The following is a 17,902-nucleotide window of genomic DNA, read 5'->3' as shown; positions in this document are numbered from 1 at the left end:
TAGCCAAAATTATTCAAGGACCACAAGAACCTTTTTTTTTATAGGGAAGGTTATTTCCTTGCCACTTAGAGTCTTATACTCTGGAAAACACAAGTATCCAAACCCCTCCAGTGGTCTGATTCAGAACAGAACTAAGATTTTTCTGCTCTATTCAGATAACTCTTGATCATTTGTCAGCATGCTTGCAAATACACAGATACTTGTTTCATGACTGCTAGTTTTAAAACAGTCTCTGAAGAGGATGTAGTCTCCTTTTGGCTTCCAGCAATTGAAATACAGACTTTTTTTTTTTAACACCTTTCAGGGACTCTTGAAGACAAGGATCCAGCACCGGCTGAGGTACATCCTAGAGGTGGTGCGACCTGTTCCAACAGTAGTCCTGGATATTCTGCACATCCTCACCCATATAGCAAGGCACTCCTCTGAAGCATGCAGCCAGGTAAATCTCCCATTGTATAAGAGCTTGGGAATGATAGAGAAAGGTAAGAAAGATCAGGTGAAGTTACGGCAAGGAGATCAGACAGACTTGTTTGTTTTGCGTGTCTTCTGCACGTCTGCATGACTGCACACCTTTAGTTATTTGTGCTCCCTGCTGTTTCTCTGCAGCTGCTTGACTGTCCTCGATTGATTGAGACCATTGTCAGGGAATTTCTCCCTACTCAGTGGGATCCCAAAGTGGCTGAACCAGGGTTTTTACTGACCAGTCTCCACGGAGTTCCTTGCGCCAGTGCTATGAAGTTCATCAGGGTGTTGGCATCTGGAGGCCGAAATGCAACAGCCAGGCTGGTGAGTGGTTCCTGGAAGAGCTTTTCTGATTGCACAGGCCTTGGTTCTCTTATGCCTTACTGCCTAAATAAAGACAGAAACCTAACTGGAGGTGACTGTGAGCTCAAGCTGAAGAAATCAGGGTGAGGAAGGTGCATTAGTGTGTTTTGAAGGAATTGTTGACAACGTCATAATAATGATGCTTCTCCTGCACAATGGTAGATGAGCTGGCTCGAGTTTTACTCTGCTTTTTTATGGTTTGGGTAATGCACTCACATGAAAGTCACAGAGTCCAGCAGGCTGATACTTACCAGGAACAGATGTTTAGAGCATGCACTGATGTGTGATGCTCTGTACACTCCCATGTTTCAGTGATAAGCAGCATAAGACTGTATAAACTAGAGACATAATCACTATCTTTGTGTTTTACAACCCTGGTTGAACTTCTCTGCCATAAATTTGTCTTAATAACTCTATGATACTTCATCAGTGTTTTCAACTCCTCTTAACTTCTGGACAAGTTTTCCACTTCAGAGATAATTGCATTCCCTCATGTAGGTTGTCTTGCTGGTGCTATAAATGCATGAAGTCTACCAAGAGAGGCACCCATTACAGTGTAAAGAGCACTTTTTAGGCTTTTTGGTTCACTATTGGTAATGGCACTTAACAAATTGCTACCCAGGCAAATGCTACTGTCAACAGAACACCAGTCTGTGCTGTAAAATATAAAGAACGTGATGGATAGTGGGATGTTTAAAGACTGTAAGTCGTACTAGGAACATAACAGAGTAAAATTCAGTTATTTTTCTACTTCAGGCTTTATGTACTCCAGGTATGTCAAGGCATGGAAAAATTGCTTAGAAGGTTCCTGACACTCAGGCTTTGCTACTGTTACACTCTCATATGTTCTGTTGCATACAATTAGATGTGGGAGTGGAAGATAATAAGAAACTAAATCAAAACCATCAGTGTAGGAATTTATTTTAGCTAACAACAAAGTTCTTCCATCTTCCTGGAAGTAAATTTGACTTTGTCCTCTCTTCTGTAGAAGAGGTGTCAGAATTTATAGTTTTGACTCATCAGCTCCTTTGCTTTCTTGCTGGTGTGCATTGGTTTCCGTACAAGATGTCTCTAAAGCATTTGAAATTTAAATTACCTATAATATGTCCTTGTGCTGTGAAAAAGACATTGTTGCCTCATTTGTTTAGACAGAGCGCATAGAAGCTTTTTTATGTGTGGGAGAAGGAAAGAGAAGCTCTTTTTTATGTTAAGTAAAAATACCCAGATGTAGGGGAGGATAAAAATTATTTCTAGAGAACTGCAAATGAGTCATGTCATGCTTAATTCAATACCAAAATAACCATAGAACATTTCCAAGGCATCAAAATTCTATAACCTTATGAAAGTAATAGGCAGGAGGTACCCTTTGCATAAAATAAACACTGAATTATAGAAAGACTTAGGTTGTAGAACCTCTGAAACCCATCTAGTGTGACCTACCCAAAAGAATGTCAGCATCAGTACTTTTGTAGACATCTTTTTTCACAAAGTATATTTTTACATATAAGCTTGACTAAGAGAGTTGTATTTATGACTATTTAAGGAAGGATAATTACATATATTTAAAAAAAATCAGTCAAATGCCGCAGAGAGCGTCCAGAACAGGAGTGTGTGTGGGGCAGACAAACCTCCATCAGAAATTACTTAGGTGTCATTTGATTGTGGTAGGAATGGATTAGGTACCCCATGGCATCTCTTCCAGGAATAGTTCTCTCTTAATAGCCATTGACCATTTAGTGATCCTTTGTAGTTTGCTCCTTAAGACTGCACAAAATAAAACCAGATTTGAGCAGTGCAAGAAGGGCTTAGAACGAGCTGAATTGAAATCTGTAGCTCTTTCTGTGTGTCAGAGCAATGAGGTAATGATGCATGCAGCTGGTGCCCCTTATCCCTTTGTCCTTTTTGTTCTTCATCCTTTTCTTTTTCCTTGGTTTGTTTCACAGCTTAACAAATTTGAAATGAAGAGTCGGTTAAGTCGCTTTGTCGCTGAAGAGCCTCTGGATGTGCCTCTGCCGAGGGAGGAAGCCACGAGGCTGAGCACGGAATCCTTCCGGCTGTGGGCTGTGGCTGCCGGCTACGGGCAGGCCTGCGACCTCTACAGGTGCACTGCGGGCTGGAGACTGCGGGTGGAGGGCAGACAGAGCAACCGACACCCTGCTCAGAGGGGCAGAGAGGGCTCTGTTCCCTTCAGGGTGTCTCACCTCACTTTCTCTTGCCTCCTGCAGTAAAACTCAGTTTCTAAGGGCATTCATGCTGTGTATTGCCTTCTTCTGGTTGTCCACTATCTCCTGTGTTGAAGCACTGCTATTTTGTTGTTTCTGCTTTGCAGTGGGTGACCACTGTAGCTTTTTAGGGCTGCATCTTTTTCCCTTTGAAGGGATGAATAATCTGTGCTTGTATGACAACAAAACACGTGGTTTGCAGCACACCCAGGACTGAATGTGCTTGACCTAGGGCTGTGGGCAGCGGTGGTGCAGGCAAACTGCACAATGCATCGACTTCCAGGTCGGGACAAGTTCTTGTGACTGCCAAGGTCTGCACCTGGTGTTGGTCTGACCTGCCTCAAGCATTAAATCTTCTTCCTGTAATTGCATTGAATTGGAAGAAGAGAGATGGCTGTGGAGTTGCTCTGAAATGGAGCAACGGGAGGCCAGTATTGAGTTTCAGAAGGGAGATTCTCATCCACAGCAGCATTTTGTGTTCTTTGGGACAATCTGATGTATGATTAAAAAAGAGTAAAAACTGTATATACTATTTTAGCAGTGTAAATAATGTTAAGGAAAGAAACAGCAGAAAATTCCTTAACATTGCCAAATTATAAGTGTGGCTGAGAATCTGAGAACTATTCTCCAGCAAGAATTAAATCAAAGTAGTTTTTTCAAGAGATAATCAGAGTGCATGGAGGCAGAGTATTAGGTAGGTCCCATTCAGATGAAATTGGAATAGCAGTAGTCTTCCTTTGTCATCTTTTTTCTATGTCAAATTTTAGCAATCTTTATAAATAAATTATTTGAGAGTATAAAGAAGATAAAGGCAGATTCTTCCAGTGGAAAGTGAAGAGCCAATGGGCACAAATGGAAATGCAGGAAATTCCACTGAAGTGTTTTTACTGTAATCTTTACTAACTTTACTGTAAAATTGATCAAACACTGAAGCATTGTTGCACAGCAAGGTACTGAACTCTTCATTCTTGAAGATACTCAAAATCTGACTGGATATATCCCTGTGCAATCTTGGTCTTGCTGGTCTGTCTTGAACAGGGAATTGAAGTACAAATGATTTCTGGAGACCCTTTCCAACCATATCCATTCTGTACTTGATACTACAGTGATCTCTACCCTGTGCTGGTGAGGATACTGCAGTCCCTGCCTGAGTTGCTCAGTGAGAAGAGCCCTGTGGTTGAGTTGTCTGTGCAGCGAGCTGCAGCAGTGGTTACTCTGTTGACACATGTGACACAAACAGCAGGATACACGGCAGAGCTGCAGGCCAAGTTGAGCAGGTAGGCTCTCTAAATCACCATTCTGTGCATCCCAATAGTTGGCATCCCATCTTCCCTTTCTTTGGTTTGGAGACCTGGCTGTCACCTTTTTTCTCCCCCTCATTTTCAGTTGTTTACTGTCCCACATGTGAGCCCCTGCATGGTGGGGTGTATTCCCTCTGACACAAGGTCAGGCGTAGTGTCTGGTCTGACAGCTATGCTTGCTAGCATGGCCAGAGGCAGGAGTCAAAATCTACATTAAGCTAGGGGGCATAAAGGGCACTGTTAGCCAAATGCCCTGCTGAAAGGAGCTAAGAAGCTGCTTGGCACTTCTCTTGGAAGTAAAGAAAGTAAATGTCTTGAGGTTTGGAGGAGAGAACCTCTCTGCAGAAACCAAGATGAGTCAGGATTAAGAGGTGTTTGTTTTGATAGATATCAAAGCAGTAGGATCTGTTGCAAACAGGGGTACTTCTGATGGAAAACAAGAAACTCTTTTAACTAAAGCTGAGTACTGAGGTAGCATTGGTAAATCTAGAGCATAGCTCAGGGGCAGAGTAGTGCAGGAGAAGAAACTTCAGCTTTTTAAAGTACATTCTATGTTTATCGTTTCTGCCTAAATTATTTGGTCTGAGTTGTGGGACTATGCAAGGACTTTTCCCTTAGTTGTGCTATTGGATATAATTTTCTAGACTACATCTTTCTATTAAAATTGATGATTTAGAGACAGTTGTTTGATATTTATTTGCTATCCTGTGTCATTCTTCCTCTGGGTTTCAGCAGTAACTCAGAAGATAGCGAACGAATCCCACCTCCTCCAGTAGCATGGAGTCAAGTGTCAGGCTTACAGCCCTTCCTTGAGACAAGTCTGAAAAAAATCCTTCAGCAGCTATCCCAGACAGAAACTTGGCAAACTCTCCAGCCTCTGACCACGACTTGTGTGATCTTCTTGGGAGTTTATTACAGTGCTAACAGCCAACAGGTAAGGCCTGAAAATACAGGCTGTCTTCTCATCTCACCAGCATCAGCTTGTGTATTACCTCTGAAAACTGGAACTTACAGGCAGTACTGAAAAAGATGGATATTAAGGCATCAAGCTGAGCACTGATTTTGTTACCACAGCTCATATCTAGGCTGCATGACATTCAGGGTCACTTAAGTCTGCTATACATTAGCAGTGCCAAATATCTGTCTTCCTTTTTTGTCCTTTGGGATCAGGATCTCCATCAAGGTGTGTGGTAGTGCTGTGATTGTTCTGACTTCCTACAGAGCTTCAAAGCATGAAGCAAACACAATATAATTTTGACAGCCATTTTTCCTAGTGGGATAAATCAAGTCATGCATTTTTGCGTTTGCTTTGGTCTGAGAGCTTACATGTGGACACCTACACCGCAATCATCTGGGTGGAAGATTGAGCTTTAAAGGTTGTGCTGTATGAACTTTGGATAGGAAATAAGAAAGATAAATCTGTTGCACCACTGACATTCAAGGTCAAATTCTGTATCATACAGTTGTGGTATGTAATTATCTTTTAAAGTATGTGTTCTGAAGGTGACATGTCAATGTGATGCTATTGAAGAATAATGTCTTACACTTTAGCTACCTTAAAGATTCATATTGTGAAGATAAATGCAATTTCCTCTTTACTGCCCAACTGACATGCCTGAGTTCTAACTTGGGAGAGCTGTGTTCAAGGTGTGGGGGTAATTTAAATGGCTGTAGTTATTCACACTTGTGCAGCTCCTCTGAAACTTGCCAAAAGCAACCGAGTTTATTAGTTATGGCCGGGGTGGAAACCGCCAGTATCTCTCAAAGATGTCTTCAGGGCCCCAAAGATTCGTATACCTTTTACAGGCTGTGATCATGTCCTGAGCATTAGAGAACCAGGACAGCCAAGAGTTAAATACTCCTTTTTAACCTTTACAGATGTCCCAGAAGAGTGACTGATGAAACAATTTCTTCAGTCATCAAATTGTGCTTGGTGTTTGAATTTCCACTTAAAGAGAAGTTCAGTCATCTACCTGTAGTTAGCTGATTAAAAAAAAAATTGTATGTAGCATGCTCGAGTAGATAAGTGCAAAAAAATCAACTTGTATAGTAATTAGATTAGTGTATGCTGGGACTTTCTTGGAGTATTTTTGTTAGGCTATTAAAAACAAAGGTTAACATCTTTACAAAGGTTTTACTGATTTCTGGAGGCAGCTTTCACCTGGGGGAAAAGCAGATTTTATGTAATGGAAATGAGTATTTCTGTAAACCAAAGCAGCATTCTAATGAAGATAAAAAGTGTTAAAATTTGCCAGTGTGTTCCTTCAACCTGGAGTATTGTTTACTAGGCTCAGAAGAATTTGGATGATTCTCTAAAAGCCACAGTTTCTCTTCTGTGCAGTGTTCATCCACAGTCATGCTTTGATGGGTTGGTCAATCCTACTTTATGCGGCTGATTTTTTTGTTTTGTTTTTTTGGAGACCCTCATGGTGCCACTCAGATTTCTTAAGGTAATTCTGATCACCTTTGTGTTGTCTTCAATTTAAATAGAAACATGTAGATGGTAGGGAGAGGAGGCTTTACCTACATTTTCATTTAGGTAATCTTGATTCCAAGGATCTCATATCTTGCTTCCAGCCAATTAAGAATTTCTGGGATGCACTTTAATACTGGAGTGTGAGAGCACCTTGAGGTGCCAGCTGTCAGCTTCCACACTATGAGCAGTGAGGCCAGCTCTAACCTAGAGCAGTACCACTATATAGGTGATGGGGTCTGGCAAAAAGATAATAAATGCAGAGGAAGTAAATGAATCAGTGTGTCTTTTTGCTATGACTGGATGCTGTGGTCATTCACTCTCCTTTCATGTCATTGTCCATGTCTTCTACAGCCATCAGTCAATCCAGTTGATTGCTTAGAGGAACTGGAACGTTTGACATCAGAGGTGCTGCAGCCTCTTCTCAGCCAGCCAGCCATAGAGAGCATGTGGGACTTGCTCAGGTAAAATCATTCCACTGCTAAGATGCTGTTGTCAGAAGCTAAGGGAGCCCCATTTCTATACTGTACTGTGTGACAGCTCTCCCCCCTCTCCTCTTTTCCCTGTGCAATATGCCCCAGGTATGGAGTTGGATGTGTTGTAGGGCTGTGTCTACACCCTGCTTTGTCCTCTCAACCCTCACAGAAAAGGCATGATGGCTGCAGAGGTTTGCAGCTCCTCCTTTTCTACTGGTGCTGCTGCATCTCTGCTTTGCCATGTAGCTGGAGTTTTCATATCAATTTCAGATGATTTTAGTCACTCTTGGTTTGATTCTTCTTTGGTTTCACTGGTCTAAAAAAGATGAGCACAAGTAGCATTAGTTGAGTTGTTCTTACATGATGAGGTGAGTGTGTGTGTTCATGTACTGTTCATGTACTCTGTGTTGTGCTGCTTATATGAAAGAATTTAACTAGATTCAAACCTTCAAGCTCCTGCAGAGCTTCACTAGGGCTTTGAAAACCCCTGCAGAGAAGTGCAAGAACAGATACCAAACTGTTCTTCCAGACATTTGGATAACATAAGCTCTGGCTCTGGGAACAGTTAAGCACTGCAGATATTCTGTCTTTCTGCTGTAGAGGGAGCCTCCTTACTAGGCTGTGATTAATCATCTGGAGTGGGGAATCTAAAAGGCCTGACTTGCACTCAGAGGCATCTGCCTGTGAGCACATCTGATACAAAGGGCACTTGAAACTTTTGTTTTCAAGTGGTATTTGAATGGCCACCAAAAAGTTTGGCTCATATTCTTTCATGACTGAAACTGAGCTCTGAAGCTCTTGGCACTAGAGCTTCCAACACAAGAACACTCATTAGACCCTTTTCTGTCTGTCTTTGCGGTCTGAAGACAATGGATTTGGTCAGGCTATAAAAGCTTATCCACAAGAATTCTCACTGTTATCAACACTGGCTGGTAAAAAACAGTCAGCGGACCTCTGCCCTAATATTTTTACAATTTTGTCTAAACTTTCTGGGCAGTTTAGACAGACCTTCTGGGCAGGTCCAGGAGTTCAGGGTACTTTGTGAGCCCGACATGTGTTTGTCCACATGCAATACCAGTGTTAGAAAGAGCAATGCATTTAAGCAATTAGTTTTCTGCCACAGAGTAATGATATGGATCTTTGACAGGATTTGCCCTGTTACCCCATTACCATTGAGCAGCTTGCTTGTGATCACTCTTCTTTGTGGTGGTCTTACCTATACAGACATGACGTATCTGCTCTGGGCCCCGTAAGCGCTGCTGGTGTGGGAATTTGTAGTTTCACCTGCAGAGAGCACACAAGAGTGGGTCTGCACAATCGTGTCCATGTACATTAAAGCTATGTTCTTTCTGAACACAGTTTAAAAACATGCATTTCATTGGTACATAAAGAGCAGCATTTTTGCAAAGTCAATTTTGTAGGCTTTTTGGTGTTGCCTACAAGTATATTATTGAAATGTCTTGAGTGGGTGGGCAGCCTTATTAGCCTGGTGTGCGTATGTATGTGGGGAACGGCGTATTTTTTTAAAATCAAATGTCCAGCACTTTCAAGTATTTGACATCAGAGATGCGTCACTGCATCAGTATTTCTGCTCATCATGACCAATTTAGCTGAAGAGTGCCTGACAGCTCACTGGCATTAGCTTGTGTGGCAGTAGTGCTTGGGGTACCAGCTGAGACACTGGCTTTTTGCTTTCACTGTCTTCAGGACTTCCATTTTACTGCAATGTGTGGTACAGTTCAGATAGATAGCAACATTTCAACAAGACAATTCCTCAGCACTATGAATGCTTTTGACTCCCCTCTGTTTGTTTCTTCACACAGGCCATGTTCTGCTTTGTGCAACCCTCTGTCCTGTTCCCTGGCACCAGAATCTGTCAGCAGCATTGCATCTCTGAGTTGCACTGGAGGCAAACCTCCTTTGAGCCTGGTTGGCTCCAAGTCACCTTTCCCCTTCCTCACTGCCCTCTTATTTCTCATCAATAACATCACTCACATTCACAAGGGCCTGACCAGCAAGGTGAGAATAAACTTTTTCACTGTAAATTCTAGATTAATGATGATATACTTGTGAGGGAGGTTAGTATTTGTACCTTCCCAGGCATAAAAGAGATGTTAGAAGGACTGTTAGAAATAAATTGTTGTGCATTTTTATTTTAAAAATATTAAAGTATTATAGAGAGAAACAGTCTGACTTTCAGAACAAATGGGATGAGGATCAGGAAAATATATTGTCTTTGAATTCCAATATTCAGTTGACACCAGGAAGCTGGAATTACAGAGCAGGTGAGGCTTAAAGGATGTGTTTATAAAGAATGTTGAGAAGAGTTGAATAGCTGTTGTTTGGCTAAGCAAAATATAAAACTTGAGTGTCAGTGGAAGAAAAGCATGGTTGAAGCATATATAACAAAGAAAAATGGGGTAATATTAAAGAAGAAAATGAGTGCTACTGATGAGGGTCCTTCCTACTTTGGTTTGTTCTGAATTTGTAGAATGAGTGAGTCATGGAAGATTTCAGACTCTAAAGAGCAAATGTCTGAGCCCTAGAAAGATGGAATATGTAGCATAAACTTTCTCAATGCCTTCCTGTGTGATCTTGTGTTGAATTAGCTGATTGGCTGCTAAGGGAAATATCTGGCCAGATGAGGGAAAAACATTTTAAGACACTGGCCAAATTTCTGCCTTACAGAGCACAGGAAATGTAGGCAGTGACTGTTGGTTGTCTGTGATGGGGATGGTCATGATGGATGCAGGTGAGCCCTGAGGGAGAAAAGCAGATATTTATTAGGCTAGTCTTAAATATGACTTTTGGAGTAGCCAACAGGAATTGTCATGTGAGAGGAGGTAGGGGGTGGGCCTTGGATAGGGCTGTGTTTTGCTTTCCTCCAAACACAAACGGTCCTAATATTATTTGTCTCCACTTGTGATTCCTTTATAGTACAGCTCTGTGCTGGGCTTCAGAGGCTTGAAGGATTATCTGCATCAAAGCTGGCAGAGTGGACCTCCCTCTGTGACTCCCTCATCTGCGTGGATCCTGCGCCATGAATATCACCTGCAGTACTTTGTGTTAGCGTTGGCTCGGAGAATGGTATCCTTGTCAGTCCTTTCATTTCTTTCCCCCAAGGAACTGACTTCTCTGGCAGCTGGTCTTCACGTCCCTGTTCTTTCTTGTATCTGACTTAGGTCTGGTGACTCTTCTGCTGACTTTTATGATCCATTAGCAAATAACATCTTTCCAGTTACTGATGTGGGGATTTAGTTCCAAAATACTTTGGAAGGAAAAATTATATTTTTGCCTTTCTTTGGGATAAAGTAAGGACAAAGTTTTCAACTGTGTTGCTAAAAAAAATCTGACTATCTAAGGCAGTCGGGAGAAGCAGAAATATCTCTTGGTATGAATGCTGACAGCTCTTGCAGTCTGCCTCAGTCTTCCACTTTGCAGCGAGATCTGTGTTGTTTGACCCTCCTGTCCTTGTTGATTGTCTTGTTGACAAATGCTTTTATCTGCTGTTTTGTTTCCTGTACAGGCAGGCACTTGTCCGGATTACACCCAGCATGCCTCGCTCCATCACTGTGTTGCCATGGCATTGCTAAGCCGTCTGTTGCCAGGGAGTGAGCATCTGGCTCACGAGGTCCTACTGGATCTTGCCTTTAATCCAGAGTTTCTTCCGTAAGCTTTGCATTTTTTTCTTTTTCTAGTCTGGTACATGGGAAAACATGGGGAAAAGGGAAAAAACACGTTGGCACTGCAATTTTGTCATAATTTTTGGCCTTTAACAGGACCTGTAGTTGAATTTTACTTACTCACTGGCATATTCTTCTGTCATGGACCCTTCTAATCAGGCAGGCACAGTGGTTTCATATTTTTCTCTGATGTAGCACTGTTGAGAAATGTGACCAGTTTCTTTTGATTTCCTCTGTGACAAGGCTGGTGTGGTTACTGCTAGAACTGGTCCTCTCTAAGGCCTAGCATCTTCCATCCTGAGAGTAGGGAGTCTAGAAAATAAATGAGGATTTGGCATAGCCTAAAAGCTCAAGGAATCTTCCTCAAACCCATTTTAACTAAGTTTACTGATTTGACAAATGCCATGTCTTTCACTTTACACTGGAAGAACTCATGAGCAACTCAAATATCAATCCTCTCATATCTGGGCAAGAAGATGGTAGCAGTTTATCTTGTTCATCTCAATCTGTTTGAAATTAGCCATGGTGTATCCCTGTAGGAGGTTGAACCAAGGTGTTGCAAGGAGGTACTATGTTTTTTCAGTTAGAAGGAAAATTTGTTAGTGGATTTGTTTGTGTGGTGGTGGTTTTTTTGTTGGGTCAACAAAATAGTGAGTCTTTGGTCTGGATTGTGGCATGTGGATTTGACAAACACCCTTCACATGCACAGTTTCTATCAGTCCGTATGACTTCCCTGAGCCTGCCACTGCCAGCTGCAAAGCTTCTGTTTTGAGAATTGTCTTACTGGTTTGTGTAGGCCTTATCTGATATGCAGTGTTTCATCTCAGCACTCTCATGTCTGTGTTGGTAAGTAGGCTGCCTCTCTGGACAAGGGATTTCAGGCTCTGCACTACACTGGCATTGTGTGGAGGGTTTTCATGGCACAGCCTCAGAGTTGCTGACTCCAAATGTAGTTCTGTGAATTCCCTCTAAATATCAAGATAGCTGGTGCTTTACAGGCCCTCTGTATTAGAATAGTTCAATGATGTAGAAAGTGTTGAGTGCTCTGCCTGTACTACTCTTTCTGTTCCAGGAAGACTATAGAGATGAAATAATGTGATGTGTTATTTGTTTGGCATTTCGGGGTTTTTTGTTTGTTTCTTAAACTGTTGTCTTTACCTTACAGTGAAGGGAAAGCTGGTGGGCCAGAAGCAGCTGACTTCTCTGATATTCTGCATCTGGGCACCAGTGCCAAACTGTCACAGCCTGGCTCTGCAGCAGCATTTCTTCCAAAGGTTACTCGTGGTGCACTGCTGACAGAATCGTACCAGAATCTGCCTTCCATTCGTTCCTGCTACCTCTCCCACTTTGTCCACTTGCAGCCCACCCTTACGCGTTCTCAGGCATCCTACCAAGGGCAGAATTACCTCATCCAGTCAATGCTGCTTCCTGAGGTCAGAGGGCCCATCCTGCCTTCAGACTGGCCATTCTTTCCACTTATCAGCCTCTACAACAAAGTGACTAATGCAGAGACACGTGGGGCCATACTGAACTCTCTCCCACTTGATCTCATCAACACTGTGACCTGGAACCTGCAGTGGGTCTTGTTGCTGGAAACGTGGCGTTCTAAAATCCTTCAGAGCATCCCGACTGCTGCCAAACTTGCTCGGCTTATGTGTGTCTTCCTCACTGGCAGTGACCTCTTTCTAGAAGCACCAATCCACCGCTACACAGCTGCCCTTCTCTCTGTGTATTGCCAACCCAAGGTCCTGGACTCCCTGAACTTGGATGCTCCTCTCCCTGGTTTGGCATCCTTCCACGATCTCTATATAAGTCTCCTGGAGCAATTTGAGGGTGTCTCCTTTGGAGATCCACTCTTTGGAGTCTTTGTTCTTCTACCTCTGCAGAAGCGTTTCAGTGTTCATCTGCGTCTCTCTGTTTTTGGGGAGCACACAAATATCCTGCGGGCGCTGGGAGTGCCGTTACAGCAGGTAATCCTGGCTTATGGTAATTGCCTGTCACTATATGTTTGTGTGTTACTGGGCTCTTGACTGTGATTCTCCAACCTTGATTTGTGTGTATATGTGGAGGGCAGGAGCTGTGAAATTGCTCCTTCACTGGAAACTGTCCCAAACTTTGCTTGGTTTAACCACTGAGAACCTTCTAATTTATAGAAGGGCTGGTCACACCCTGTGTTTTGCTAGCAACTACCTTTCTCTTCAGTAAGTGTTTTCACACCTTGGTGAGAACTTTTTCCTTGTCCATGCATAGACAAATTGTCATTTTCCCTCTCAACCATCTTTCCACATACAGTTATACTGGAGTTATGCTCTGCTGAGTAACAGCAAGAAAATTTGGTCTGTCAAGTGTAGGACTGTGTTTCTTTTGAGTGAGCAGAGCACAAGAGATAGAATTTAGCAGTGCTGTCAAAAATACTCGGTCTTCTTACTTTATAAGTGCTCATCTTATCTGTGCCAAAAATCAGCTGCAGTGATAGGACCAGTAAAACATCTCTCCATAAAGCTGAAGAGGTCTTGACAAGACTGCCAAGGCACGTCACATCAGTCAGAGTGGGCTGTAGCAGCTCTGCTGCAAATGGGGATCATGTTGCTGGGGTAACATCGCATTGCAGGAGGGCATGCACAAGGAAGGGCACTCTAGAAGTCATTAACTTCTTCTCACCACTTAGACCCTGACAAAAATTGTAATGTTGCCTCTGGATGGGTTTGTTGCAGTTTCCTGTGCCTCTTGAGCGCTACACTTCCCCTCCTGAGGATAACCTGAACCTCCTGCGACTCTACTTCCGAACGCTGGTCACTGGTGTGCTGCGCCACACCTGGTGCCCTGTTCTGTACGTGGTGGCTGTGGCTCATGTGAACAGTTTTATTTTCTCCCAAGAAAGCACAACACAGGTGGGTAACAGACAGCAGAGCTTCAGGACACAGAGCTTCTTTGGGTTTTGCATCTGCTCTCCCTCTAAGTCCAGTGTGCCTTGCAATGAATCACTGACCTTTGGGATTTGAAAAGCAAATGTGTTGAGGACTCATCAGCTGTTTGAGGATCCACATACAAGGCAGTAGCTTTTGTTCATTATACTGTAATGCACTTGCATTAATGGTAGCTAGTCCTACCTAAATCTTTGAGGTCAGCAATTATGTGTTCTGTGGTGTGGGGGGAAGAATTAGCAGAAATAATAAGGAAGGTGATCAGACAGAGAGAGCTTGTAGAGATTTGGCCTCTGCCTTAGCAATCTTAAGGTGCAAAGTACTCTTTTCTTTGACTTTGCCTAAGTAACCAAGCAGAAGCCCTCCTATGGCCTTGAGGCCTCTATCAGTGAATAGCTGTGCTAACAAGACTTCACCTCTGATCTGCAATTCTACTTGAAGGTTGAGAAATCAGCTGAGATTCAGATCAGGGAAAGGAGCAGAGAGGCAGGATTTGAGTGATAAGACATCTCAAGCACTTTCTGCTGGAACAGGCTGCTCATCATTATAATGAACAAGTCATCCTGGAGTGCTGTGTGCCCCTGGGCAAAGGTGTTACTGCACCATATTAAGGAAAGTATGTGTTTTGTTCCCAGGAGACAGATGCTGCTCGGAAAAGTATGCTGCGGAAGACGTGGCTGTTGGTGGATGAGGTAGGATTTGTAAGATTCAGCTTGTGGGAATTAAGTTTTCCATATGTGGTACTCTTACAGACTTATGTTTGGCTTTGTGTTTAGTTATGTTGCTAATTTGACAGTGAGAGGAGATTAGCAGCAGGATTTTGGCCTGCAATATCTGTAAATACACTTAACCTGTTCTTGTAGTAATTGACCTCAAAACACTGAGCCTCTTGGAACCTAGATGAATCTCCTGTACTGTATTTCCATGCCTCTTGTCCAAGCAGCATTATATCTGGATAGCTAGAGATATTAGAGGGATGATTGTAGCAGAGTTATGAATAGGTGGCCAGCAGTGATCTTTCCTAACTCTTAGTTGGATGCTTTCCCTGAAAAGAGCAGGACAGATGTAAGGTTTCTCTTTTTTTCAAGGAGCTTGCCAAAGTCTGTCCTTTGTGGGACAGAGCTAGGCCATTTGGCCCTCTGTGATTTATGTCCAGGGTAAATTATTAGATCACACTCAAAAATCCACTTGGATTTCTGGAAGAAGTCATTGTGAGGGCCTGTTGAGGAGACAGTGGAGTTGAGTTTAGAAGAGGAATTCTCATGCGAAAAAAAAGTGAATTTTAGTGGAAGAAACTTGACTTTTATAGCTCTTCTATTGAAGATGATGTAATTGAATATCTTGGGCATGATGGAATTGTACTATTTGCAGATTTGCTGTGTTGTGTTGGAGATGGTAGAAAAGATTAGGTACATTTCTGTTTTGTTTTTCAGAACTTGAAAAAGCACCTGCTGTACTACAGACTGGTGAATGCAGAGAGTCCTTTGGGATTTGACCTTTATGAGCAGCTCCCTCCCATGCGACTGAAGTACCTGCAGATAGTGACACAGAAAGAAATTACAGAGAATGCACCAGCACTAGACTCATAGCAAAGCACTTGTGCAAGAAGAGGGCCAAGGTGAAGAATGGAAAAGCTCAATTTATACTTCACTGATTAAACTATTTTCAGTTCAGATGGTTTTAGTGTTTTACCTGGACACTCAGCATCTTTGCCTAGGGAAGCACTAGTAGAATGCTCCCAGCCCTGTAGAACATACATGCTGTCAAGATATGACAGCATGTGTCTGTGACCTCTCTGTGATGGATGTTGGAGCATTTTCCTCCATTCTCCTTCAAGTTGTTCTGCATTTTCCCAGAGGAGGTGAGAATGTGTCTGAAAGGCACTGGACTGTTGAATAAACTGAAGGACCTGGAAAAGCTGTTTTGTTCACTCAGGCTGGAAACTGGCTTCTCAAGATAATGTCTGTTTTCCCCAGATTCTTCCATTGCGTTTTTTGTACCTTGGATTTTGAACGGTCCTTTTCTCACACTATACCCTGCAAACAGAATGACAGTCTGACAGGGAGGAATCTGATCCTGAGAGTTTTTTTTTTAACACATGCATACAAGCAGTTTCTCCAAGATAGTGGTCTGTGCATGCACTCAGTAACACAGATGTATTGTGTCAGACCTCTAAGAAATAGGAGTTCCTAGTGCAGTGGTACAAACACTGAATATCCTCCCTTGGCTGTCTTTTGGATGGTCTCTGAACTGCTTTCTTTTCTCCCTTAATTTGGGTACATGTATAACAAGATCAAAAATAATTTCTTTGCAAGCCAGAATGCTTGGCAGTAACCACCCCTCATTAGAGAAAAAAAAAAAGTATCTGCTTGTTTAGTTAGAATCTGTATTGGTTGCCCTCTAAGAAGAATGCAATTTAAATTTTGAAATGGAGTTTCCTAGCTCAAACGTAGTTTTAAAAATATCTCATTTGATCCCATTTCTACATCCAAATTCTCAATTGCAGCCTCAGACACAAGGGCTGCAAATACAGAACCCTAAAAGGTTCACTACAAGAGCCACATAAATTCCAGAATTTTCTCTAGGCGTATGCTCTCACTGAGTGTTCTGTTAATATTTTCGCATGTCACTCTGGCAGGCTTTTGTTTGCAGAACTCAACTTTTACGAACAAAACTTTTTCAAGAGATTTCTGATGTTCTGTTCTTACGAATAAATTCCTCTGGAAGGTTCAGGGTGATACCTGGTCTGAAGAGCTCAGCCTCTGTGTTAACCTATCAAAGAGGCCAAGCTAGCTTCCCTCTGAAGAAAGCAGGCCTGTGTTAACCTTGCTCCAGCAAATGTCCCAGCAGGAGTGAGAATCACTGTTAATAGGCTCACTTGTTGTGACTGAAATTGTTTGTACAAGAAACAAATTCCAACTTAATGGAATCAAAGAATCATTGAGTTTGGAAAAGAAAAGACCTTGTGTCCAACCATAACTTGACAGTCTTGTTGCTGCCCCCTCAAATGCCTGCATAATCATGTAGGGCTTAGGGCATTTGTGACTGATACTGTCATTGTATTGGCAATTTTCTAAGTGTACCAGTCTCCTTCCTTAGGTTGCCAGAAAATAGCCAGTTTCATTTTTTTCCCCCCGTATTTTAGATAGGAAATGGGCAGAACTGGTGTTTCTTTCCAATTTTTTTTTTTTGGCCTTCCCTTTGATCTGTGTTTTCTCTGCAGCAGGTCAGTGTCATGTAAAATAACAAAAGCACAGTGGTCTAACAAGATTTTTTTTGTTGTTGTTAATTATTTTAAAAGTATTTGATGTGATTAAAAGTCTAATCAAAGTTATTCAAGTTTTAATCTGTCTAGATGGTGAGAGCCCAGCAGTTGTCTTTCAGAGCAATGGATGGTAAAACTGGAGGACTCCTAACTGCCCATTTAAGAGAAGCCTTCATCAAGGACTCTACCTTTTGCTCTTCAGACCATCAGTTATAAAATCTCTTCCAGTCCTTTGTGGGATGCAAAGTTGAATTTTGTAATGTGTACAGGATGTAAATAAATATTTTGATAGCTCTGCAGGAGTGTTTTTAAACTATAAGAATATTGTGTTTGAGTCTTTCTTGAATTTGGATAGTTCTGTTTGCAGTTTATCAGTATCCTGGGACAGCTGCTGCCTTGAAGAGTTCTGCTAAACTTTGGAGCTCTGTAAAAAGCTCCTCAAGCCAAAAATTCCATCCTGCTTGTGTGATGGGTCAGTAACACTGTACCAAATTCCGTGTGTACTTGGGGAAGGTGCAGGGTGGCATGATGTGATTTGACACGTGCCCCAGGTGGCAGGACTGTCCACAGATGGTATTTGAAATTATGATGCAAGTGTCAGCAGTGGAGAGAAGGAAAAGAATGGATCCCAAATAGTTCTGCAGGCCACAGTGATACACAGAAAATTCCAAGGATGCTGCATATGAGCTGTAAGCTTTCCAAACTTTGACTGTCACTTGAGATGAATATTTTA

At 42.3% G+C, this 17,902-nt stretch overlaps 1 protein-coding gene across 4 annotated transcripts in view; it reads left to right on the top strand.

Annotated features, from left to right (window-relative positions):
- The window catches only part of RPAP1 (RNA polymerase II associated protein 1), a 32,368-nt gene extending 14,889 nt beyond the window's left edge, over positions 1–17,479 (top strand). For 3 of the 4 annotated variants that reach the window (XM_041399119.1, XM_041399103.1, XM_041399127.1), the window contains 13 exons: positions 305–439; positions 607–786; positions 2,769–2,926; positions 4,154–4,324; positions 5,081–5,282; positions 7,176–7,285; positions 9,121–9,316; positions 10,235–10,384; positions 10,824–10,966; positions 12,146–12,950; positions 13,695–13,871; positions 14,540–14,596; positions 15,338–17,479. In XM_041399119.1, the coding sequence (XP_041255053.1) occupies positions 305–439; positions 607–786; positions 2,769–2,926; positions 4,154–4,324; positions 5,081–5,282; positions 7,176–7,285; positions 9,121–9,316; positions 10,235–10,384; positions 10,824–10,966; positions 12,146–12,950; positions 13,695–13,871; positions 14,540–14,596; positions 15,338–15,493 (2,640 nt within the window). In that variant the 3' untranslated portion in view covers positions 15,494–17,479. The remainder of the gene's footprint in view (positions 1–304; positions 440–606; positions 787–2,768; positions 2,927–4,153; positions 4,325–5,080; positions 5,283–7,175; positions 7,286–9,120; positions 9,317–10,234; positions 10,385–10,823; positions 10,967–12,145; positions 12,951–13,694; positions 13,872–14,539; positions 14,597–15,337) is intronic. The other variant, XM_041399111.1, reaches the window with a different exon arrangement.
- The last annotated feature ends 423 nt before the right edge of the window (positions 17,480–17,902 follow it).

Source organism: Onychostruthus taczanowskii, unplaced genomic scaffold, assembly GCF_017590055.1.
Source record: "Onychostruthus taczanowskii isolate IOZ18803 unplaced genomic scaffold, ASM1759005v1 scaffold1, whole genome shotgun sequence".
Taxonomy (NCBI): domain Eukaryota; kingdom Metazoa; phylum Chordata; class Aves; order Passeriformes; family Passeridae; genus Onychostruthus; species Onychostruthus taczanowskii.
This window is presented reverse-complemented; position numbering and strand designations above follow the sequence as displayed.